The following is a 23,729-nucleotide window of genomic DNA, read 5'->3' as shown; positions in this document are numbered from 1 at the left end:
AAAAGGTGACGGAGGAAGGTCATTGGCTAATAAAGAAACTGCCTTTGCCTATTTGATAGGCCAGCCTTTAGGTGGGTGGAGTAAACAGAACAGAATGCTGGGAGGAAGAGGAAGTGAGCTCAGACTTGATAGCTCTGCTCTCTGGGGCAGATGCGATGAAGCTCTGACCCAGGATGGACGTAGGCTAGAATCTTCCCAGTAAGCGCACCTTGGGGTGCTACACACATTATTAGAAATGGGCTAGTCCAGGTGCGAGAGTTAGCCGAGAAGAGGCTAGATATAATGGGCCAAGCAGTGTTTAAAAGAATACAATTTGTGTGTTGTTATTTTGGGTAAAGCTAGCTGGTGGCTGGGAGCTGGGCGGCAAGAACGCAGCCTGCAGCTCCATCAACAAAAAGGCTTGTTTTGTCTCACAATTCTGGAGGCTCCCATCCAAGACTGACTTGCCCTGTTGCTTTAGGCCTCTGGTGAGGGGAGCAGGGATTATTCATTGGAGCAAACTTCTTACATCATGAGCCAGGAAACAAAGAGAGACAAGACAGGGCAGGGGTCCCAAAATAGGCTTCAACTGCCAATGACCTAAGGATTTTCTACAATACTTCATCCCTTAAAAGACCACAGCATCACCCAGTAGTGCCAGCCTGGGAGCCAAGCCTTTGACACATAGGTCTTCCGGGAGATAGTTGACATCCCAACTGTAGAGTAGACCTTTGTCTGTGTTTGGTCCTTTTTCTTCCCATAGTTTGCCTATGTCACATGTGTCCTTGCAAGGAAGAGGCACGGGTGGGATGATCCGGAAGAACGTTTAGCCGGTGGGCAGAGGCTGTGCTCTTGCTGGAGTGACTCCCTCTGCTCACACTTACCTATTACTAATTGTCCCTGAATCGTGCTTTCCCAGAGTGCATCTGTCATGTCCCTCCAAGTGAGGGAAGCATTGGCAGTCTCATGGTGTGTGATTAAGGATGATCAAAGCATGGAGCTGCGAGAGGGAATCACACGCAGAGGCGTGTGGGTCCTGACATGTTAGGCTGCTGCTGTCACCATGATCCATACATAGCATACTTACTGGGGACCAGATCACACAGGTGGGAAATTTGTAAGTATGGATGTATTCATACGATGGTTAATTCCAATCCTCAGCACAACCAACAAGCACCTGAGAAGGACGTGGCAATGAAGGACTGTCCTGATCAGGCTGTCCTATGGGCATGCCTGTGGGGCACTGTCTCGATTGCTTTAATTGCTGTGGGAATGGCACTGTTCCCTGGTTGGGGGCCCTGGACTATATGCAGGTAGAGAAAGCTAGCTGAGTGCTAAGCACATGTCTTTCTTTTCTCTGCTCTTGGCTATAGATGTGATGTGACCAGCACAGTGATGGGCTGTAACCTATAACCACTCTCCCCTAAGTTGTTTTTTTTTTTTTGGATTTTTGAGACAGGGTTTCTCCATAGCTTTTGGTTCCTGTCCTGGAACTAGCTCTTGTAGACCAGTCTGTGTTGTATTAGGAGCGGCGAGCTGCGTCCCTGGCACCCGGCCGCCTGCACGGCTAGCTTTACCCGAAATAATTACACGGGAACTGTATTCTTTTAAACACTGCTTGGCCCATTTCTATCTAGCCTCTTCTTGGCTAACTCTCACACCTGGACTAGCCCATTTCTAGTGTAGCCCACGAGGTGGCTTACCAGGGAGATTCTAGCCTACGTCCATCTTCATCGCGTGTGCCTCAGAGAGAAGAGCTCTCGCGCCCGCCCTGGAGATGGGAGCATGGCGTCTCTCTGAGGCATCTGCTCCCAAGAGGAGAGCTGTCAAGTCTGAGCTCACTTCCTCTTCCTCCCAGCATTCTGTTCTGTTTACTCCACCCACCTGTGTTCTAACCTATGAGGGCCAGCCAAGCAGTTTCTTTATTTTTTTAACCAATGAAATCAACAGATTGATATATGACACTCCCACATCAAGGCTGGCCTCGAACTCAGAGATCTGCCTGCTGCTTTAATCCAAGTGCTGGGATTAAAGGCGTGCACCACCACCGCCCGGCTCTAAATTGTTTTTTTAAAGATGCATTTATTTTTCTTTTATGTGTCTGTTTTTGCCTCGTGCTTATAAGGGCATGACGCGTATGCCTGGTGACTACAGAGACCAGAAGAGGGTGGAGGATCCTTGGGAACTGGTTTGACAGGTGGTTGTGAGCTGCCATGAAGATGCTGGGGACCTGACCTGGGTCGTCTGCAAAGTGCTCTTAGCTGCGGAGTCATCTCTGCAGCCCCCCTAAGTTGCTTCTTGTTGCACCATTTGACCACAGCAGCATGCAGAAAACCAGAACAATGCATCTGTAAATATTCACTAGGGCTGCAAACAGGCACCTGTGCTGAGGTCTCTTGTGTCATGCTCTGTATTCCGCCTCTAGTCCAGGAAACCTACCCGGGACCGAGCCTAGTGTCCCTCCCTGGGAGGCTCAGGTGTCAGGGCCCTGCATTATTGAGATCCGAGCTTTTGTTCCTTGTCCTTTACCTCCCTTGAGGCCCTTGTGGCAGATGCAGATAGGGAAGAGGAACAGGACATTTGTCCTGTTGTCTTCCCCATGGCACAGGCAACCATCCCTGGGGGTCCAAGACTCCCCTGTAACCTCAAGCAAGCCTTGACCCTTCACCAACTTCTCTTCCAGGGCCCTGCAGGTCTAGGCCAGCTCCAAACTGCAACAGAGCAGGTACGGAAGGCTGATGGCTGCTTCCAAGGGACAAGTAGACGGGGACCTGACACCCATGATCCCCACTCCAGGTACACGAGGGCTGGGACGGTGCCCCAGGGCTGGAGCTACCCATGACGTTGCTGGAGATGGAGCAGAGCCTACGGGCCCAGGAGAAGGTAGAGGCTCGCACATCGGGGAAGCAGATGCAGAAGGCGGAGTGGCTCCCCTCATTTCCTGGCTTCCCATCCTCATGCAGCTTCTCTGGGACTTGGAGCTGCTGACTGGGGTTGGGCTGGGCCTTTTCTGGCCCCCCTGGGCTGGGGTCTATGGCCAGAGAGACCAGACTCAGCATGCACGGAACCAGTGCAACCAATCCTGTGGCAGGAATCTAGATGGGGATTCTATGCATCTGGTGAGTGTGGTGAGTAGGGGCACCGTGTGTCACGCAGGTGGTCTAGAGGGTGAGGGGAAGTGGGCAATGCGTGGGCTTTGCGATTTACAGGCCTAGGTTCAAATTTCTGCTTTGTGGTTTCCTGTGGACTCTAAGCTTCCAGTTGCTCAGCTACAAATATGGGTAATAATAGATCCTTCTAGATCTTTCCTCAAAGACCATTGGGAGGACCACTGGATTCACTGGGACAAAAGGGTTCCTACCATACCCAACAAATACCATATGCTCCTAACTTGAAGACTGCACAGTTAACAACTGGCTGGTGAAATCAACTGTGGGCCATACGCAAAGCCTTTCCATGTGGCTGCCCAGAGGGAAAGACATCACCTGGCAGGCCTAAGAGGGCAGAGGTACTGGTGCCCAGCGTGGCTCTGAGACAGAGATGCTGAGAAGCCTTTGCCATGGGCTGATCCAAAACAGAGCTGAGAACAGGGATGGCGCCCCTGAGGTCAGGTTAGTGGCTTCTCGGGGCTGAGGCACCCTCTGTGGGAACAGAAGGTTTGCTAGTAGTGACCACTCAGGAAGAATTCAGCCAGGCTTGAGGAAGAGCTATCACAAAGGGCATGAATGCCAGGAGGCAGGAGACACGAGGGCCTGCTGGGAGCTTCCTTCCTACTCAGGGAATGCCACCCTGTGAGTGTGGGCTCACTTAATCTCTGCAGAGTTCCAAGATACACCCTCCACTCCAGGCTGAGGAAGCCCCGAGTGAGAGCCATCAGCTCCCCAAGGGGTGAGTCTTGCTCCCCAGGGACTCTGCATTCTTGGTACTGCCTCACAGTGACAGAGAACCCACTTCCTGTGACAATCCTCCTTCCCTCCTCCTTCCTCCAATTCCTTCTAGACCTTTGCTCAGTCCCTGGCAGGACACCACAGCTCCCAGGAGCCACTGGGTACAGGAGTTGGGGAGGGGGCTCCTTGAATTCCTACTTGACTTACTTAGCAGCCTGAAAGTCCAAGGGTGTCTAGCAGGCAGGCTGCTCCCCACTGCAGCTGCTGAACTCCTGCAGGAGGCAGGCCACAGATCCTTCATCCGCCTCAGATCTGGGTGAAGCCAGGAGCGATGCTGACCCAAGGCTGGAGGGCCCCATCATGCCTGCAGAGACAGCACTTGGTACACCAACAGGAACCAGTCCAGAAGTCAAGGGAGCCGGCGCTCCTGGAGCTGGTAAACCAGACTAGATTGGGAGGCAGGGACAGTCTCATCCTGGATCTTCATCACGTACCTTGTCACTGAGTGTCAAGTTAGCTGGGGACGCCAATAAGGTTTTCGTTTATTTTATTTTATTTTATTTTTTGAGACAGGGCCTTGCTATATAGGCCACCTTTTTGTTTTCTTTTGTTGTTCTCCCCCACGCCCAGACAGGGTTCCCTGTGTAGCTCTGACTGTCCTGGAACTCACTCTGTAGACCAGGACCTGGCCTAGAACTAAGCAATCTGCCAAGTGCTGGGTGTGCACCACCACTGCCCAGCTTTGTGTGGGTCATCTTAACTTGGAACTTGGTGTATAATCCAGGCTGATCTTCAGTTCACAATCCTCCTGCCTCAGCCTCACAAGTGCTAGGATTATGGGTACACCACCATGCCCGACGGAAGCAGGTTTTATTGCCAGTTTTTGAGTTGGCACCAGCTATCTTGGGCACTGTGTCCAGTGGGGCCAAGGCAGGGAGCGGCAGCAGTTGAAGAAGGGACAGAATAGCAATCCTAAACCATCCATTTGCTACCCCTTGCCAAGCACAGTGCCATACAGGAGACACGGGAGGACTTGGTCTAGTCTTTGAGATCACACTCTTGTGAGAGAACAAGATATGACGCACGCAGATAGGATTTGGTGCCCTGGCCTCCCCTCCCCAGGCTGCTGTGTTGATTCTCAAATTGTGTGTTAAGCAACGCATCTCTCAAAGCTATATGCATTCAATTGTTTTACCACTTGGACGAGTGCTAATGATTCTTTTTTTGATTGACAGAGTTTTGACAAGAATGTTACCTTTTGGAAAGACAGGGATACAAATTACACTATATTACCTGGGGATGGGGTGCTCCTTATACTATATTACCTGGGGATGGGGTGCTCCCTATACTATATTACCTGGGGGTGGGGTGCTCCCTGCACTATATTTCCTGGGGATGGGGTGCTCCCTACACTATATTACCTAGGGATGGGGTGCTTCCTACACTATATTACCTGGGGGTGGAGTGCTCCCTACACTATATTACCTAGGGATGGGGGCTCAGCAGGAAGAGAATAGGAGGTTGTTTCTCCACTTTTGGCAATGATTTTTCTGAAGCCAAGAATCTTGTGAGTTCAAAGAGCCTTTGAAGCCGCATAGAAAACACACCCCTGTGGTTACTGCTGAGAATATTGTTTTCCTTGCAAGGGAAAGATGTAACAGTCTTCTTGCAAAGGAGCTGGGTTTAGGAGCCATGAAAAGCAGACCCTCAGTCTCGTGGCTGCAGAGAGGCTCTCTTTCCTGCAGCTGCAAGAAGCAGCGACGGCACGTCCCTCTTTTTGAATTCCTTTTGTTAATTATGAAGACTTGGCAGTTTTAAGCCAGGCTCTGGTTTAAAATTTCATTGTAAATTTCCTTTGATTTTATTGCCAGAAACAAAGAGTAAGATTTTCCTTCATAGCCGGGAAAGTATGGCACACGGTGTGGTGGTGGTGGTGGTGGATCCCCTGTGGGCCTGAGCCAGCAAACCCGGACAAAGAGTGGGTCCTAGGAGGACCCCAGCAAATGGGCCCTTCTTGTAGTGTTCATGGAACATGAGGAACTGTGCAGGTCTCTTTGAGCTAAAAAGAGGCAGATGTTGGGGTTGGCCATTTGTGGTCACAGGAAACACGTGGTAGGCCGTGCAAGTGTGGCAGGCGGTGGGAATGAAGGTGTGTGGATTGTGAACCGCCACTCCTGGGACTCCTCCCTCGCCTATGCCTACGCACAGGGCCCACCCCTACGCACAGGGCCCACCCCAGGCATCTGCATTCTAATTCCGGAGGAATGGGTGTCAGAGCCGGGACAGCAGTAGACATTAGTCAATGTCTGACTTTCCCTCGTAGGTTGCTTACATCCCACGGACAGCAGTAACTTTGAGGAGCCAGGAAACTCAGAGCTCAAGGTCAAAGGGTCAAAGGGTCACGGGCAAGGGCCCTCTCAGGGGGCAGCATGGGGTGGAGTCTGCCAGGGAGAAGGTTGCTGGGGGTGAGGTGGGGCCGCCTCCTACAGCTAGAGGAAGGAGGGACCATTGCTGAGACCTTTTACACCACATAAAATGGGTGTGGCGTACTCGGGGACCAGCAAGAGTGGGTGGGTAGTGGCGGTGGCAGTGGTGTGATATGCAAGGCACTGGGGGAAGAGCACAAACTTTTTGGGCCCAGAATATTTTTTCTTCCTAGGACCCAGACAAGATGGAAGAAAAGAGTCAAACAGAGCCAAACGTTCAGAGTTCTGGTGGACAGACTCTCAGAAGCCCACAGGAGGGAAAGCTGGACCAGGAAGCCCCAGAGCCGGCTGACCTGGCTTCCCAGGGCTTGCCAGCATCTCAAGATCCCTCCAAAGGGCTTGACACTGGCCTGAGCTATGAGAACGCAGAACCGCAGCCACTGCTGGCAGACTCTCCTCAGGGCCATCCTGAGGAGACACCACAGGGTCAGCGTGGGCAGTCGCTGCCGGGGTATAAAGGAGAGTCAATTCCAGGCAAAGGGGCTCCTCAGAGTCAAAGAGAAAGGAAGCAGTCTCAGCAGGACCAGGAATTCAAAACCCCTCAGTTTGCCCCTCAGTTTGGGGAAGACAGTAATTCAGAAGTCTGGGGGAAAGCGACATTATGGCGCCAGGAAGAGGGCGACCCTCAGGGCCATTCCAGGGATTTCTGCAGGTTCCCAGGAAAACCGATCCCCCAGTGTGTGGAAACCGAGATACCAGGACCCCGGGGTAGTAGCACCCAGCTGATCCAGGAAGGGGAGTGGACTCCTCCCTGTGCCCTGGTGCCTCCAGCCCAGCCGCAGCTCCAAGGCCCAGGAGGTGGGATACTGGCCTTTGGGGAACAGGAGCCCCAGACGAGGCTTCCTGGCTCAATCTGGGAGCAGAGAGGCCCTAGGAACCCCAAATCCTCAAAGGCCGCATGGTCTGAGCCCGGGAGCACGGAGGAGGCACCGGCCCGTACTGAGCAAGAGGCTCTGCAGCGGCTGCTGGAGCTGCACTGCGCGGCCAGGGAGCGGCGGCGGCAGAACCGCGAGCATCAGCGGCTGCGGGTGCGTCCCAGGGCCCGGCCTGCCGGTGGTGGAGGAGATGGGAGGGTCGCCGAGGCAGACAGAGCCCAGCTCATTGCCGCCTCCCCAGGTTCTGGACCGACTCCGCATCCTTGGGAACCATCACAGCAGGGTTCACCCGCTGGGGCTCCCTCCCAGAGCGGCTCAGATGGCACTACAGGCAAGAACCTGGGGAAAGGTGTCTCGGTCTCGGTCACCACGGTTCTGCCCCCGGAGGGGAGGGCAGCAGTCAGCGGCTTCCGAAGGGGTCCAGCGGGAGAGGGGCGGGCGCTGGACGGTACCCTGATGGCTGCACCAGCCCGCTCAGAGTTCTTGCCACCTAGGAGGATGCGGCAGGATGGAGACATACCTTGCGAGAGCGGCTGGAACAAGTGCACAGAGGAAGGACTCAGTGGCTGTGGGCACTCGGGGCCAGGTGAGGAGCAGGCAGGGAATGGCAGGCACTACTTTGCCCTAACATCTGATTGACAAGTCACTGTCTTCTCAGGAACACCCAGAACTTTCAGGAGCTACTGTCCCCTGGCACTGTGAAGCCTAGTCCTGGAGAATAGTGCGCACACCACCCAGCCTGCTCCTGCTCTGGCTGGGTCACCATGAGATAAACAAAGGAAAAACTAAAGGGTAACCCCAAGTGTGAAGCAGTTTCAGAAAGGTTCCGACGGAAGCATCAAGGCCAGGGAGAACAAACACACACACACAGCAAGGCAACTCCACCAAAATCCTATTATTTCCTCTTTCTGCTCCTCTGTCGCTGCCTGGCCCAAGGTCAGAGGGCCAGGTCCCGGGGGTCCAGTAAGGCAAAGGCTCCATTCTTACGGAAGAACGACTCAATGCGGCACATCTTGCAGGAGACCAATTCCTGCTTTATTGGGGGGCCTGGGAAGAGACATCAGACTCTACGAATGGGTTTCTGGAGTACAGGAGTCCTGCCACATATCCCTAGGGCTCTGCCTACGGCTCTACTCCGTGCGAATAAATGAAAAGGCCTTCCAAAGAGTGAGGGCTACAGGAAAAACTCAGCAGTGGTGGCAGTGTGGCCTGCAGCTGTCTGCCATGGTAACCCAGCTCTAAGATGGTCCGCCAGGGCCACTAGGTCAGTGTGCCTCTGGCTATGATTGTCACAGGGACGGACTGTGGAGACATGGAGCTTCCTTCTACCCCATCCCCTTCTGGGGCCTCCTCTTGCATTTGTTGGGAAGCTGCTCCCCTTACTTGTGAGGTACGGGGCGGGGATATGAGGGAACTGTGTTGCTCTCCAACCATCCAAAATTTCTGCAACTCAGGCAACAGGACACACTTCCTGGAAACTCCTGACTGGTAGTAAACGGATACTCAAGGGCCCTCATCAAAGCAGTGACACCCGTGGCCTTAGTGCTTTCCCAAGCTTCTCCTCCTATTTCTGTCCCGGCTGATGACCTACCTTCAGCCTGGGGCAGAGCTGCGGGCTCAGGTGGGTTGCCTTCCCACCAATGCCATCCCTACCTTCTGGTCCACCTTCCATTCTTACACTCGGGTGACTCCCTCTGAGCTAACTCCTCAAGGCCATGCTTCCCCACAGAGCCTACGGTGGCCAGCACAGGCTATCTTCACTCATCTCCAGCCCATCAGCGACTACAGTGAAATCTGTGCATTGCCGTTGATTGCCGTCCCTGTCACACTGAAGCCATCAATGAGCTCCACTGAGTTTTGTCCAAAACATCCTTGATCTCAGTTCTGCTAATCCTACCCTTGCCAAGGTTACACAAAACAAATGCCTAGTTCATCTGCTAGATGCTTCAATTTCCCAAATCCAGTATCCCTGGCTTAAACCCCCCACTAGCTTCCCCTCAAATGAGGAGAAAATCCAAAGCCCTACCCCCATCATTTACCTTAAAAGCCTCAAGACTGACCTTTGCTAGCAATCCAACCTGAAGCACATGCCCCTGCCCCCTGCCCCCCATCCCTTCATTTCACAGGGCTTGTCCCTTAGATCTATCTCCTTGCCCTGTTTACACAATCTGGCCTTCCCCTAGGATGCCAGTTCTCCAGCATAAGGCACAAGTTCCATGTCTGTGAGGTGACTCATGTATGGGAAGTTGGGGCTCACCCAGCTGCCAGCCATATGTGAAGTTGGTGGTGATGGGGAACAGGTAACGCGTCTCTGGCAGGTCCAGCTTTCGGGTGTTGAGATACTGGTAGCGTCCTTGCAAGTCATGGGAGATGCCTTCATAGAGCAGGGCTTTGGTGTCGGGTGGTACTGGGTACATTTCTGACTGTAAAGGAGCCTCTGGGACAGGGCTGGGGGCCTTAGAAGGGGCTGCTTTGGAGACAGGTGGTGCTAAGTCCGGGGCCTTAGGCATCAGGGTGGGCAGTTTCAGGGGCAGGCGAGCTGCGGCTTTAGCCTTCTGTTTGGCCTTCACCAGAGCCCCATACTTGCGGTGCCATTCACAGCGCAACTTCATCTCTCTGAGGTATTCCTCCTTCCAGAAGTTTTGCCGCAGGGTGTCCATGTTGAGCTGCCTCGACATGGTGGCAAGGGGAAAAGCGCTATCGGGGTGGCTATTGCTGAGTGAGCACAGCGGGCAGAGACAGTGGGGGGCTGCCCTGGGACAGTCACCTGGCAACCGAGCCTCACCTCACACAGGGCCAGAGTTCTACCTGCCATTGCCCTCAGCAGATGTCCCGGGTCACCCTTTCTGAGATAGCCCAGGGTAGGGCTCACTAACTAAACACCTTGATCCCCAAACCTGAAGGCTCCAAGCTCTAGCAAGAACAGTCGTTCTCAACCTTCCTAACGCTGTGGCCCTTTAATACAGTTCCTCATTTTGTGGTGATCCCCAACCATAAAATTATTTTCATTGCTACTTCATAACTGTAATTTTGCTACTGTTGTGAATTTTTTTTTAGATTTATTTATTATGTATACAGTAATCTCAGTACTCTGCCTGCAGGCCAGAAGAGGGCACCAGATCTCATTACAGATGGTTGTGAGACACCATGTGGTTCCTGGGAATTGACCTCAGGACCTTTGGAAGGGCAGGTGGTGCTCTTAACCACTGAGCCATCTCTCCAGCCCCTACTGTTGTGAACTGTAATATAAATATCTGTGTTTTCTGATGGTCCTGGGTAAGGGCCATTCCATACCAAAGGGTCTCGAACCACAGGCTGAGTGAGAATGATCTAGAATGACAATCCTATGCAATTGCTTTATTGCTTGGGCAAGGCCCCTCTCAGCACCAGAAAAACTGAGTAAAGGCACAAAAGTAGGAACTGGGCTCAAACTTTGTCCTCCATCCCTGAAGTCAGTCTATGACGTAGGGGACCAGTCCTTGAATTAGGCTCCTGTTCAACGCTTCTTCATCACCTGGTTCTTTGGTAGCTTTCACCTATTTCCGATCTAATGTACCCCAACACTGCACCCCTCACGTATCCATTCCAGCATCCATTTGGAGAGAATATTTTTTTAATATCAACAATGACACTGTGTAACAGCACAGGGAGGAGGGGTGGAGAGAGAAGATGGTTGGGCTTTCTCTCCCTAACCAGCCTGGATCTGAACAGCAGAACCCCAATAGCTTAGGAGCCACTCAGCGAAGAGGAAGGGAGGGGCTGGAAACCAAGGCTTGAAACTTAAATAGAGGATGGCAAACTGGAAGAGGCCTGGTAGTGAGAGGGGGCTGGCGGCTGAGGAGCCCTAGCGCAGGTCTTCGGCCGTGAACATGCCCTTGGCCCTGCGCAGGATGGAGTCTTTGGCTGCATCATAGGGATGCTCCTTGGATGGGATCTCCAGGACAGCTGGGATGGAACGCTGGTGGGCGTCAAGGGCATGCCGAACCATCTCTGCAATGTACTGGTTGATGAGAATGATGCCAATGTCATCCCTGTTTAGAAACTGCCTGTTGGGGAAGAAGAGGAAGAGAAGGCAGTGACCAGGGGGCACAAGGGTCTCAACCATAGCTTTCCTTGGATGAAGCAATTGCACTCAGAAGCTCAGAACCATACTAACCAGGCTGCATATCAGTGTGTTCTATATGCTGCCTATGAGTAGGAAAGGGGAGGAGAGGGAAGTAGGTACGAGGCCCTTTGTATCAGCATAAGAAGATTCTAGAAACGTAAGACTCTTGGTATTGATGAAGGTAGAGAAGGTAGAAATATTAAGATATAGGGCTGAGGAGACCACCGAAGGCCTCAAGGTCTACAGCAGGGGGCTGGGCCAGGATGACATTTGCCATAAGCTAAAGACAGAAAGAGGAGACTAGGCAATGACAGAATCACAATTTCCAGACAGAAACCGTCATTATGGTTTTCCTATCATGTGATCACCCCCCCCCCACACACACACATCTACTCATTAAAAATAATTTACTGAAAAAGAGTAAGAGAGAGAGAGAGAGAGAGAGAACAAGAACCAGGCGGTAGAAGCACACTTTCAATCCCAGCACTTCAGAGGCAGAGGCAAGCAGATCTCTGTGAGTTGGAGGCCAGCCTGGTCTACAGACTGAGTTCCAGGACAGTCAAGGCTACACAAAGAAACCCTGTCTTGAAAAACAAAACAACAATAATAATTTACCCACTTTGTGCTAAGCATGGAATAGACTTGACTTGATCATTTTTAGGATCCCTTCTTTTTGGAAACATGGGAAATTCTTATAAGTAAAATCTGTCCTCCAATGACATTGGAGGTCACTTTGCCACTTTGCTTAGAGATCAGCTGATCTTCACAATCTCCCAGGTGTGAGCCTGCCACACCCTGGGCAGTGGAAACTAGTCTCAGCCAGTATCCCTGGACTGGGCTATTTAGGGAAAACAGGTGAGGGCAGTTTGTTCCAGCGATTTGGCACAGTAGCCCTGGAAAAGGAGTAAGGGAAAGAATAGAGAGTTGGCACCCTCGATTCTGGTCAACAGGACACTTCCTGGCTTAAAAGGAAGGCCTGCACCCACTTTTTGGAACTATGATCTTTGACCCAGGGTACATAGTGAGGGCTTGAAGCACAAGGTCTTTGTGGAAGGCCATACTTTCCAGATGTTCTGCCCAATGTGCTCAAGACAAACGAAAACCCCACGGCAGGCTGCAGAGAGCAGCTCAGACTGGGCACTAGCTAAGAAAGGCAAAAGGGGGACGAACAAGACGGCTCAGTGGGGAAAGGTGCCTGCTGACTGCTTTGACTTCTAGCCTCAGAACTAGCCCGTGGAAAGAGAAAACTGACTTCACAAAGTTGGCTTCTGATCTCCATCCACGGTCACACATCACACACATAGACTCAGTAATTAAAAAAAAATAAAAAAGAGACCGGCAGTGGTGGCGCATGCCTTTAATCCCAGCACCCAGGAGGCAGAGGCAGGCGGATCTCTGCATTCAAGGCCTGCCTGGTCTACAGTGCAAGTTCCAGGACTACACAGAGAAACCCTGGGTTAAACAAACAAATAAATGAGAAAGAGTTGACCTAGGTCGAGTCTCTTACGACTGGTGTGTCTTTGGGCCTGTGCCTTAACCTATCCGCCCTTTTTCTCACCGGTAAGCAGAAATAACCACTACCTTACAGGACAATTGTGAGCCTCTAAGAAAAATGAAGCGCGTACACACACACACACACACACACACACACACACACACACACACACACACGAGCCCACTGTCCAGACTCACACTGGATGTGATTTGTTTAGGGTACGACTCGAAACGTAAGGTCCAGAGAAAACGCTACAGGTGAGCGTCAGGGACCCGGAAGAGGCGCTGAACCTGCGGGTCCTCACCGACTGGAGGCTCCCGGCGTCCAATTACGGCAGGACCGGACATCAAGCCCGACTCTCCTAACCTGACACACAATCATGTGACGGGGAGTTCGTGGGACCTGCCGTACGCCGGGCCCCTCCGAGCCCCAAAAGGGAACTTAGGCAGCGGAGGCCTCTGCTCCGGAGGGGCTGATGGCTTCCAGGACCATCTCGATCCCTATCGCCGCTTGACACCCAGGTAAACAGGCCGCTAATTCTAGCGCTTACAAGCAGGACCCATTCATTCAGGCCTCACAGGCTACCGTACCTGAAAGTGTCTTCGATCTCATTGATGGTAGTATCCTTCTCCACTACCAGGAAATTAGGGTGGCGGTTCTTGTTAAGCTCCCCTATGCCGCCCAGCAGGAAACCCGTCACCGTGTCCTCGTCTCCAATCACCGCGATTAGTTTACCCCGGCCCGCCATTCCGTCGGCAGAGCGGAAAGCTCACCCGGCACCTGTGATGCTCCGCCCCCGCAGCGGCCCCGCCCTTCAGTCATGCGCGGTTCCCCGCCTCCCGGACATGCGCATTAGCAGGAATGCGCCTCAGTACTGCTGCGCCATAGAGGCCGGAACTACGTCTCCCAGAAGGCTGAGCGGCAGAGGCCTCTCGGGCCTTCTTTTATTCCTTTATTCTGGAAGATACGTTTGTTTGAACCTACAGTTATTAGAGGGCGAGACTTCAGGGGGCATACTCTCTTTTTGTGTGTGTGTTATTTTGTTTTTGGCTTTTTGAGACAGGTGCTCATATAGTCCGGGATAGCCTCGAACTTGCAGTGTAGGAGAGAATGACCTTAAATTCCTGATCTCACTGCTACTTTCCACACAGAGTTTGTGTGTAGTTTGTTTGGTTTAAAAAAATTTTGTTGATGTTGTTCCATTTGTTCTTTCGGAGACTCTCGCGCGGGGCGGTGGAGTTGCGGGGCATGGGTGTGAGGTCATAGAGCACCCTGCGGGCCTTAGGGTCTTCTGCTCAGTTCGGTGTATGGTTTGATTTTTTTTTTCTTTCTTTCCTTCTCCTTCCTCCGCCCCTTCTGTTGTAATTTTAAAACGCCACGAAGAAGCAGAGCTCACATGGGAAGTTTATTGGAAGAGGAGAGAGAAGGGACAGAGAGGGAGGCAGAGACTAGTCGGTCCTCAGGGACAAGAGTGCTGGAAGATGGGCAGTGCCCACCTTTTAAAAGGCAACGTAGTAACTGTGCACAGAGGTTGTTATTAGTGGCTATAGCTGAGGATATATCCTAATCTCTCTCTCTCTCTCTGTGTCTCTCTGTGTGTGTGTGTCTCTCTCTCTCTGTCTCTCTGTCTCTCTCTCTCTCTCCTTTCTTGATAGGTTTCACTATTTAGCCTAACCTGGGCTCAAACTTTTGGTGGTCCTACTTCCTTAGCCTCCCAAGTACTAGGATTTAAGGCTTGTGCCTTCGCCACACCCTTGCCCCTTTGTTTTGATTTTATTTGGCAGTTTGTTTTTTGAAACCTGCTATATGTGGCCTTTGCTGCCTGGAACTCAGAATGCATGCAGACCAGGCTGCCTTTGAACTTGCAGTGAGTGATCCTACAGCCTCATCCTCCTGAATACTGGATTATAGGAATTCACCACTAATTCCTCCCTCCTTTGTTTGTTTGTTTGTTTTGGCCAGTCAGGCATCAGACTTTCCAGTTCTTACTGCAGTCTGGGATTACAGACGTGGACTACCACAATTGTCCAAGAAAAGATACTTGCTAGCTGGAAGGTTCAGGTCTAAGTCAGTGTCATGTACACATGCACATCAACTATGCCGCGGTTAACAATTACTCAATATATATATATATATAATTTATTTATTATGTATACAATAGTCTTCCTGCGTGTATGCCTGAAGGCCAGAAGAGGGCACCAGACCTCATTACAGATGGTTGTGAGCCACCATGTGGTTGCTGGGAATTGAACTCAGGACCTTTGGAAGAGCAGGCAATGCTCTTAACCATCTCCAGCCCCCTCAATATGTATTTTAATTACAAGAAATGGCAAATTGGTGACACTTTGGTGCTGTAGAGGCAAGGCCTTGTGTTCATTGCTACATTATATATATATGAACTATATAGCAGTGACCTTAGCTTTTAGGAGGTTGAAGCAGCACTGCCACAAGTTCAAGGTCAGCCTGGACTAGGTGGTAAGACTGTTGGGCCTAGCAAGATGGCTCAGTAAGGGCACTTGCCACACAGTTGATGACCCGAGTTTCGATCCCTAGACCCTACATGGTGGATGGAGAGGAGCAAGTTCTGTGAGTTTTCCTCTGACCTCTGCATTGTGTTCTTGCACACACAGACACACACAGAGGCACACTAAATAGCTAAATAAATGTGAATAATTGTTTTTTAAAACCCATAACAAACAAACAAAATACAAACCAAACAGGCCGGACGGTGGTAGCACACACCTTTAGTCTCAGCACTTGGGAGGCAGACAAGCAGATCTCTTGAGTTCAAGGCCATCCTGGTCGACAAGAGTTCTGGACAGCCAGAGATACACAGCAAAATCCTATCTCAGAAAGCAAACCAATAAAATTAAAGAATCGGGAAGTTTCCCAGACTCGCACAGTAGAGCTATCCTGGGACTGTGCTGTGTATGGAGGCAGGACTACGGGGGGGTGGGGGAGGCAAACGGAAGTGATGGTGCCCAGAAAGCAGGTGTGTCTAATGTGATCTGAGTGTCCTCTGAGCTGGTCAGACGTGTTCTCTGCATCCCGATCCTCCCCACCTGTGTGAGCAGCCTTGAGCTCTGACCACCCCAGTCAAAAGCTTTTTGTGTGTCTTCCCCACCCTGCCAGACTGCAACTTCAAGCTGCAAACCAAGATTAACCCATCATCCCTTCAGTTGCTTCCTGTCAGGTATTTGGTCACAAGTCCAAGTAAAATAGAAACAGTGTGGTCTGGGATGTGGGGGCACACTCGAGTTTCACCCTCGATCCAGCTGTTTTGAGGCTTCCTTTTAGACTTGGCACTGAAGTCCTCAGGGCTGTCACAGGATTGGAAGAGGATTGGGGAGAGGCCCTCAGCTCCTCAGCACCTGCTGCCCCACCATGACTGGATGAGAGCAGCTGACCCACTATGTGTGAGTGCCTCAAGTCACAGGGAGGTCAGCAACCCAGCTCCCTCTGGGGCAAGGAGGGACAGGCAGGGGGTGAGAGGGTGTGGGGGTGTCGATGGGACCATTTGCCCCAGACCCCGGCACAAACCCTGTGTGAGCACAGGTGGCTGGGTGCTCAAGAGAGGAAAATGCTTCCTGTCACTTCCAGTGTGACGGGGCAGGGGACATAGTTCTATGCTGCCGTCTGCAGCAGTCTGAGAGGGTTTTTTTTGTGTTGCTTTTTCTGAGACCTCTCTTAGGTAAAGCTGGTTTTTTGTTTTGTTTTGGTTTTTTTGTTTGTTTGTTTTATTTCAGAAAAGAATTTCAGGAGGAGCCAGTACCAAGGAGAGTTTGAATTTATTAGCGAGATTAATAGAGGTGGTTACACTGTGAGGTTCCCAGGGGGAAGGATAGGATCTATTCAGACATGGGTGTGAGCCTCTCAAGAGAGAATGACGTGTCTTAACCATAGCCATGTGCGCTATTTTGGTGATTTCTGAAGTCACATTTCAAAGGGTTACTAAGGAGCTTAACTGAGATCACAGGGTGGTTCCCGATGTGCCCTGGGTAGGCTTACAGCTGATAGCTAAGGTCCTAAATCACAAGAGAAGCCCGAGGAAGTTGTCATGTTTTCATTGTCAGCAACAGTTTAGTCTTGTTTATTTATTTATTTATTAAAGATTTCTGTCTCTTCCCCGCCACCGCCTCCCATTTCCCTCCCCCTCCCCCAATCAAGTCTCCCTCCCTCGTCAGCCCAAAGAGCAATCAGGGTTCCCTGCCCTGTGGGAAGTCCAAGGACCACCCACCTCCTTCCAGGTCTAGTAAGGTGAGCATCCAAACTGCTTAGGCTCCCACAAAGCCAGTACCTGCAGTAGGATCAAAAACCCATTGCCATTGTTCTTGAGTTCTCAGTAGTCCTCATTGTCCGCTATGTTCAGAGAGTCCGGTTTTATTCTAGGCTTTTTCAGACCCAGGCCAGCTGGCCTTGGTGAGTTCCCGATAGAACATCCCCATTGTCTCAGTGTGTGGGTGCACACCTCAAGGTCCTGAGTTCCTTGCTCGTGCTCTCTCTCCTTCTGCTCCTGATTTGGACCTTGAGATTTCTGTCCGGTGCTCCAGTGTGGGTCTCTGTCTCTGTCTCCTTTCATCGTCTGATGAAGGTTAATATTCAGGAGGATGCCTATATGTTTTTCTTTGGGTTCTCCTTCTTATTTAGCTTCTCTAGGATCACTAATTATAGGCTCAATGTCCTTTATTTATGGCTAGAAACCAAATATGAGTGAGTACATCCCATGTTTCTCTTTTTGGGTCTGGCTTACCTCACTCAGGATAGTGTTTTCTATTTCCATCCATTTGCATGCAAAATTCAAGAAGTCCTTGTTTTTTACTGCTGAGTAGTACTCTAATATGTATATATTCCATACTTTCTTCATCCATTCTTCCATTGAAGGGCATCTAGGTTGTTTCCAGGTTCTGGCTATTACAAACAATGCTGCTATGAACATAGTTGAGCATATACTTTTGTTGTATGATAGGGCATCTCTTGGGTATATTCCCAAGAGTGGTATTGCTGTGTCCAGGGGTAGGTTGATCCCGAATTTCCTGAGAAACCGCCACACTGCTTTCCAAAGTGGTTGCACAAGTTTGCATTCCCACCAGCAATGGATGAGTGTACCCCTTTCTCCACAACCTCTCCAGCAAAGGCTATCATTGGTGTTTTTTATTTTAGCCATTCTGACAGGACAGTCTTATTTGTAAGAGTCCCAGAAAGCTTCCTGTTTGCAGATGGCCTTAAGCATGGTTCATTGTCATTTTAGCATTTTTATTTGAAGTATCTCTCCAGGAAAGGCATATTGTCTCTAGGTTGGCAGTCTTCACAGAATGTGAATTGTACTGGAATTCTTGACTCTCAGCCTTGAGCCAGACTCTGGGAGTGAGGAGACGCCTTTTCCTTCCAGTCCCAAGAGTCTTTCTGTCCTGCCTCATTCTTGTGACATAAAGGGAAAGAAGAAACCTAAATAGAGAATGAGGAAGCAGACCGGTCACTGAATGGAGTCAGGTTTGGGGGCTGGGGTCACACTGTCTTGGGTCTTGGTGGCATCACTGTGGCGTGCGTGGGGATGGGTCTATTGTTTTGGGATCCATCTGGTGAAGTGCTCTGCTTTGTAGCCTGTTCATGTATCATTCATGCCTGTATAGAACTCTCAGGGTCAGGAGCTTAGACTGGTTGTGGAGGCCATGGGAGTCTGTCCACACATCAGGGTAGTAACCATAAACAGCCATGTGCCCCACAGAAGTGTGGAAATTGGTAGTAGTGACTCAGAAGAGGCCAAAGAAAGCTTCCCGGTGGCCAGAAAGACAGGTGTGGGAAGGCGAAGGTGTTCCAGGCAGAGGCCAGAACTGCAACACAGGTATCCGGGAAACCACGGAGCCGGGTGAGGTGCAGAGTACAGATAGGGACTGGGTACACTGCCCAACCACACGGAGAGATGGCTTGAACTCAGGGGAGTGTGGAGACCATCTCCTGGAATGGGACTAGAGCCACAGTGGCCCTGGTCTAAGCCAGAGGGACACGAGGCCTTTAATGGGACCTGCTCTAGCTGCATGGAACAGGGAGGGCAGGTCAGGGCCCAGAGATGAGTTCAGAAGCTGCTATGGAGCCCAGGAGACCTGAGCTAGGTCAAGACTTGAGGTGAGGGTATAGCTGACCTCAGGTCTGACCTCAGGTCTGGAGTGAGGTTCAGGAGTCTCATTTGGTTTCTGTTGGGTGAAGAGCGTTACTGCTTGAGCCGGTGGTCACACTTCTTTGTTTTTGTTTTTTGAGACAGGAAAATCTATACATAGACAGAAATCTATGTATCTCTGGCTGTCCTGGAACTCACTATGTAGACCAGGCTGGCCTCGAACTCAGGGAGATCTGCCTTTGCCTCCCAAGTGCTGGGATTAAAGGCATGGGCTACCACACCTGGCCTTTGTGGTCACAGGTTCTGTTTTTTTGGGTTTTGTTGTTGTTTGTTTGTTTGTTTTTTGGAGACAGGGTTTATCTGTAACTTTGGAGCCTATCCTGGAACTTGCTCTATAGGCCAGACTGGCCTCAAATTCACAGAGATCAGCCTGCCTCTGCCTCCCAAATGTTGGGATGAAAGGTATGCACCACCACCACCCAGCTTGGCCACAGTTCCAAGAACCTAATTTGAAGAACATCCTTTAGGTTGGGTTGAATGTAAGCGGCCTTCCAGTCACCCTTAATAGTGTCCACTGTCATCTGCCATTTGCTAGCCTTCCAGCTAGTGTGAGACTAATTCTCCACCAGGTCCTCTTTCGGGGAACATTCCAGACTTCTTGATTTCCCCAGGCCCTGCCCTCAGCCTGGGGTCAGGTCTCTGGGGAACAATCGTCTGGCCTCCATGTGGCCCGGGGTCAGGGGACAGCAGTGGACAAGCACGCCCCCATAAAGAACAGCCCAGCCTCCGCAACGGCTACACTTTATTTGGTGTTTTCCACATGTGCAAAAGTTTCCCACAAAGTTGGGCCCCACAATGTGTAAAAAAGACCCCCGACAAGGCAGAGCTGTGAAACCATAAAAAATAATAATAAAACAAGAGAAATCAGTCTCCCAGGAAGCCTGGCGTGGGCAGAGCACATCACTTGGGGCCAGTCCACAAGCCACGGGCTGCTTGTTCAGGCTCCATTTTCTTCTTTGTTCTTTTCCAAGTCCCGCACTCTAGGGCTGTGGCCACCAGAGGGCGGGATAGAGTCCTCAGGCCTGGCCCTTTGTGAGGGTGACTTCTCCCACACAGACACCCCAACTCAGTGCTTGCCCACTCGCTTCAGCCCCACTATGATCCTGGGGCTTCCACAGACCCCCAACCGCCTGTCTAACCCCTTGCCCCTGAGCCTGACTCCAGTCTGCCCTCACGCCACATGGGAGGGACACTGATCCCAGACAGATAAAGGCCCTCCACCCCTCACATGCAGGGTGGGGAGGGGGGTTGCGCCACTCACTTCACACCCAAGGCAGGTGTTTTAGTGTCTGATTCTGCGAGTGTGCGTATGGTTGTGGCACATTGGTGTGGGTGTGAGTTTGGCAGGAGGTGGGGGGGGCCTGGGCTGGGGGAGGCACTTGTGGGATTCAGGGCACGTTGACCTTGAAGGGGCTTCCAGGGACACTTTCATCACCCCATTTGACAATGAGGATGTAGTCTCCTTTCTCCTTGACAGTGTAGGTGACGTTGTAAACGCGGTTCCCCACGTGCTTCACATAGACCTCTTCACAGGGGGTCTTGGGCCCGTGCACGCCCACCATCATCATGTTGGTGCCTGGAGGGGGAAGCAAAGAGGAGCGGCTCACCCCAGGGCCACCAGCACCCCCCCCCAGCTTCCTGTCCCCCTCCCCTCCGCCCCCAGACCAGCCTCTTGACTGGAAGTTACCTGCTTTGCTGCAGTCCACAGTGAATGAGTTCTTCTGACCCACAAAGGCCTGGGACAGACCAGGGCCCCTTGTCACCACCTTGCTGGCATCTGAGGAGAACTTGGGGATGGAACTATAGCTGGCACCCCGGCTCGAGGAGGACTTCGTCACGGTCTCCACCAGGACTGTGGATGTTTCGTGAAGGCTGTGGCCTCCAGACAACCGGGGACCTGAAGGGCAGAGGAGGTGGCCAAGGGCCTGGTCAGAAGGACTTCTGTCCTTTTCTAGGACACTGACACGCTTCTGGGATGGGCCTCGGTGACCCTCCTGCCCTCAGCTGCAGCTCTGGAAGGACGAAGCCTACTCCAAACAAGCCGCTCCCAGCCCACTCCACTCCCTGCTATTCCTGGGCCTGAGCCACTTCTGGCTCCATCCCTCCTTCTCAAGGCTTCTTCCGGGGACTCAGGTTAGCTCACAGGAGTATGGCTTTAAAACAGAGCAAGTTCGAGGTCTAGCTCAGTAGTACTTGTCTAGTACTGACATGGTTCTGGTTTAAACCCCAGCATTGAAAAAAAGTTGTGTTTTTCTTTTAAAAAAAAAATGTATTTACTCATTATGTACATAATGTTCCTTCTGCATGTACACCTCCATGCCAGAAGAGGGCGCCAGATCTCATTACAGATGGCTGTGAGCCACCGTGTGGTTGCTGGGAATTGAACTCAGGACCTCTGGAAGAGCTGCCAGTGCTCTTAGGCTCCGAGCCATCTCTCCAGCCCCAACTCTACAGGATGGAATGCTGCCTAGTCAGGCCCTCCCCCACCGTGGTTACTTGACCATAACTGAGGGCAGACTACACTAGAGCCAGCCAGCCAGGCTTGGGCTGTATGAAGCTTCTCCATCCAGGATACTCACCTGTGACCTTTGCTTTGAAGGGGCTGCCCACAATGTGCTGAGGGCCACCATACTTGATGGCAATGAGGTAGTTACCAGGGGCCATGGGAGTGTAAGTGACTACATGGCCCTCGGGGCACTCCCGACAGTCCAGCTGCACCTTGGAAGGGCCATCGATGGTGACAGACAAGGCCCCTGAGCCTGCGTTCTGGGTGTTCACAATGAACTCCGATGACACACCTGGAGAACAGAGGAGGAAGGTTAGAAAGAGCGCAGCCCAGAATGGTGCCCTGGGGTCCTTGGGCAACACTGCAAGTCAGTACCAACAAGTGTCTGACCTCCCAATGGGTGTCTGACCACACCCCCAAATCTAACCTTGCTCCCCACCTAGCTCCACACACTCACCAGTAGTGCCTCCCTCAAGCCCGGGTCCGTAGGCTGACACCAAGCCTGGGTCCCCAGCTTGGCTCTGCTCGCCAACGCGGATCTTGAAGGGGCTTCCAGGGATGTGGGCACCATTGAACTTGACGTCAATTGAGTGGACGCCATTCTCATGGGGGATGAAGCGGATGGTGTGCTTATCTGTGGGGCAGAAGCTTGGTGAGCGAGCCTCCACCTTTCTCCACCCTTCCCCCGAGATCCCGGACTGGCAGGAGATGGCAGGGGCAGGGCCAGCTCACCACTGTCCAGCTCGGAAACATAACACTCCTCCACAGCTCCTGAGGGCGTGTGTACCCTAGCATCGATCACGCCCCGGGCCCCATTGAGCTGCACTGCGAAAGATGCCGGCTGGTTCACCTTAAGCCCCGTCTCCTGCAAAGACCACAGAGCATAGTCAGAGTCCTAGGAAGCTGGAGCAAAGGCAGTTTTATCTGCAGCCCAATGCTCCCACCACTCCAGCACGGCCCCTGCCTGCAGCCCAGATGGCAGGGATGGGCTGAGAAGGCAAAGGCTCATCTGCCTCTCTCTACATCCACCTGCAATGGGGTGGCCACCCTGCTGGATACCACATACGATGAGGAGTGATGTATCTGTGTCTCCACTGAGGAAGAGAGGTCAGACGCTGAACAATGCAGGCCTGTTAGCAGAGTTTGACAGTGCACACAGAGTCTGGATATGGTGGGCTGATTGTAGACTGCCCCAAGGACACTTCTTGAAGGAGGTGACCAAGGGGGAGAAGTGGGGAGAACACAGGCAGGGCTCAGGGGTAGGGGGATGGAGCTTGGGCTAGAGCTTGGGTTCGCTGTTGGTTGATAGGATTGCACTGCAGGGCAGTTAAAAGGGCGTGGGGCAAAGCCTCCTCCTTGTCCGGACACAGCAGCTCTGTGACAGAGTGTCCATTTCCTGTGTGGCTTACTGAAAGCCTGCATGGACACATTCCCGTATGGCAGAAGGAAAGGAGACCTTTCTAGATGTCACAGCAGGAAAAAGTATAGCTGGTCCCAGTGGCCAGGAGAGTCGCCCAGACTCTGGCTACAAGTGCCCGCTCAGGAGTCCTTTGCAAACTAGCTTAGGCTTATTTTGTATTGGTTTTATGTACATATTCTCATGAACTCATTAGCTGCAAAAAACGTTCTGAGGAAAGTGGAAGGAATGCAGTGACAAGAAATGTCAGCTCTCAGGAAGGACAGAGCTAGTGAAAAGCACAGACAAGGTACAGAGCCAAAGGAGAAGCATTCACTGGGGTGCGGACATGCTCCCCCGAGGGCCCTGATCCATGCTGTATAGGGTGGGAGAAGGGGCTGCACCCAGCTCATCTGCCAAGGTCACTGCACTCCTCGACCCCCCCCCCCACCCTCCATCTCTCAGGTCCCACCCTGGCACAGACCTGAAGGCTGGTGACGGTGAGTCTGCGAGCATCGTCTGAGAGAGAAGCCACAGGCACCACAAAGGGGCTGTCTGGGATGTGCTCATCATTGAACTTGATGGAGACCTCATAGTCACCTGGGGAAGGAGACTAGTCAGCAGTTTCCAGGATGTGGGCGGAAGGGGCAAACCACTCCCAGCCCAGTCTCATCCCAGGGCAAATTCACTGTATCGGGGCTCAGCTCTGAGAAGGTGAAGGGTCTTGGAGTGGAAGGGGGATAGGGACTGGTGGAGAAAGTCCTGCAGCCCCAGGCATCCTTTGGTCTGGTCAGCAAACAGAAACCCAGGATCGATGAGGGCAGC

The 23,729-nt window shown here is 52.0% G+C and overlaps 3 protein-coding genes across 5 annotated transcripts in view; all 3 read right to left on the bottom strand.

Moving 5' to 3' along the window:
• Positions 1-8,112: 8,112 nt before the first annotated feature.
• On the bottom strand, positions 8,113-10,031 carry Spmip1 (sperm microtubule inner protein 1). Its single transcript, XM_075953686.1, has 2 exons — positions 9,485-10,031; positions 8,113-8,274 (listed from the first exon to the last, which is right to left on the bottom strand). The coding sequence occupies exons 1-2, from the start codon at positions 9,903-9,905 to the stop codon at positions 8,165-8,167; spliced, it is 531 nt and encodes a 176-aa protein (XP_075809801.1). The 5' UTR covers positions 9,906-10,031; the 3' UTR covers positions 8,113-8,164.
• A 791-nt stretch (positions 10,032-10,822) lies between these two features.
• Positions 10,823-13,640, bottom strand: Atp6v1f (ATPase H+ transporting V1 subunit F). Its single transcript, XM_075953685.1, has 2 exons — positions 13,418-13,640; positions 10,823-11,273 (listed from the first exon to the last, which is right to left on the bottom strand). The coding sequence occupies exons 1-2, from the start codon at positions 13,573-13,575 to the stop codon at positions 11,072-11,074; spliced, it is 360 nt and encodes a 119-aa protein (XP_075809800.1). The 5' UTR covers positions 13,576-13,640; the 3' UTR covers positions 10,823-11,071.
• Positions 13,641-19,727: 6,087 nt separating this feature from the next.
• The window catches only part of Flnc (filamin C), a 28,029-nt gene continuing 24,027 nt past the window's right edge, over positions 19,728-23,729 (bottom strand). For all 3 annotated transcript variants that reach the window (XM_075953790.1, XM_075953789.1, XM_075953788.1), the window contains 6 exons: positions 23,389-23,504; positions 22,241-22,373; positions 21,966-22,142; positions 21,582-21,800; positions 20,690-20,899; positions 19,728-20,578 (listed from right to left, as the gene is read on the bottom strand). In XM_075953790.1, coding sequence (XP_075809905.1) covers positions 20,391-20,578; positions 20,690-20,899; positions 21,582-21,800; positions 21,966-22,142; positions 22,241-22,373; positions 23,389-23,504 — 1,043 coding nt within the window. In that variant the 3' untranslated portion in view covers positions 19,728-20,390. The remainder of the gene's footprint in view (positions 20,579-20,689; positions 20,900-21,581; positions 21,801-21,965; positions 22,143-22,240; positions 22,374-23,388; positions 23,505-23,729) is intronic.

The sequence above is a fragment of the Microtus pennsylvanicus genome, chromosome 19 (genome assembly GCF_037038515.1).
Source record: "Microtus pennsylvanicus isolate mMicPen1 chromosome 19, mMicPen1.hap1, whole genome shotgun sequence".
NCBI lineage: Eukaryota > Metazoa > Chordata > Mammalia > Rodentia > Cricetidae > Microtus > Microtus pennsylvanicus.
This window is presented reverse-complemented; position numbering and strand designations above follow the sequence as displayed.

What these genes read in the sequence shown, in the direction of transcription:
- Spmip1 (XM_075953686.1), bottom strand. Translation starts at nt 9,905, where the DNA reads ATGTCGAGGCAGCTCAACATGGACACCCTGCGGCAAAACTTCTGGAAG. An exon ending in CACATATGGCTGGCAGCTGG is followed by an intron (nt 8,275 to 9,484) that starts GTGAGCCCCAAC and finishes GTCTCTTCCCAG; the next exon opens with GCCCCCCAATAAAGCAGGAA.
- Atp6v1f (XM_075953685.1), bottom strand. Translation starts at nt 13,575, where the DNA reads ATGGCGGGCCGGGGTAAACTAATCGCGGTGATTGGAGACGAGGACACG. An exon ending in GAGATCGAAGACACTTTCAG is followed by an intron (nt 11,274 to 13,417) that starts GTACGGTAGCCT and finishes CTTCCCCAACAG; the next exon opens with GCAGTTTCTAAACAGGGATG.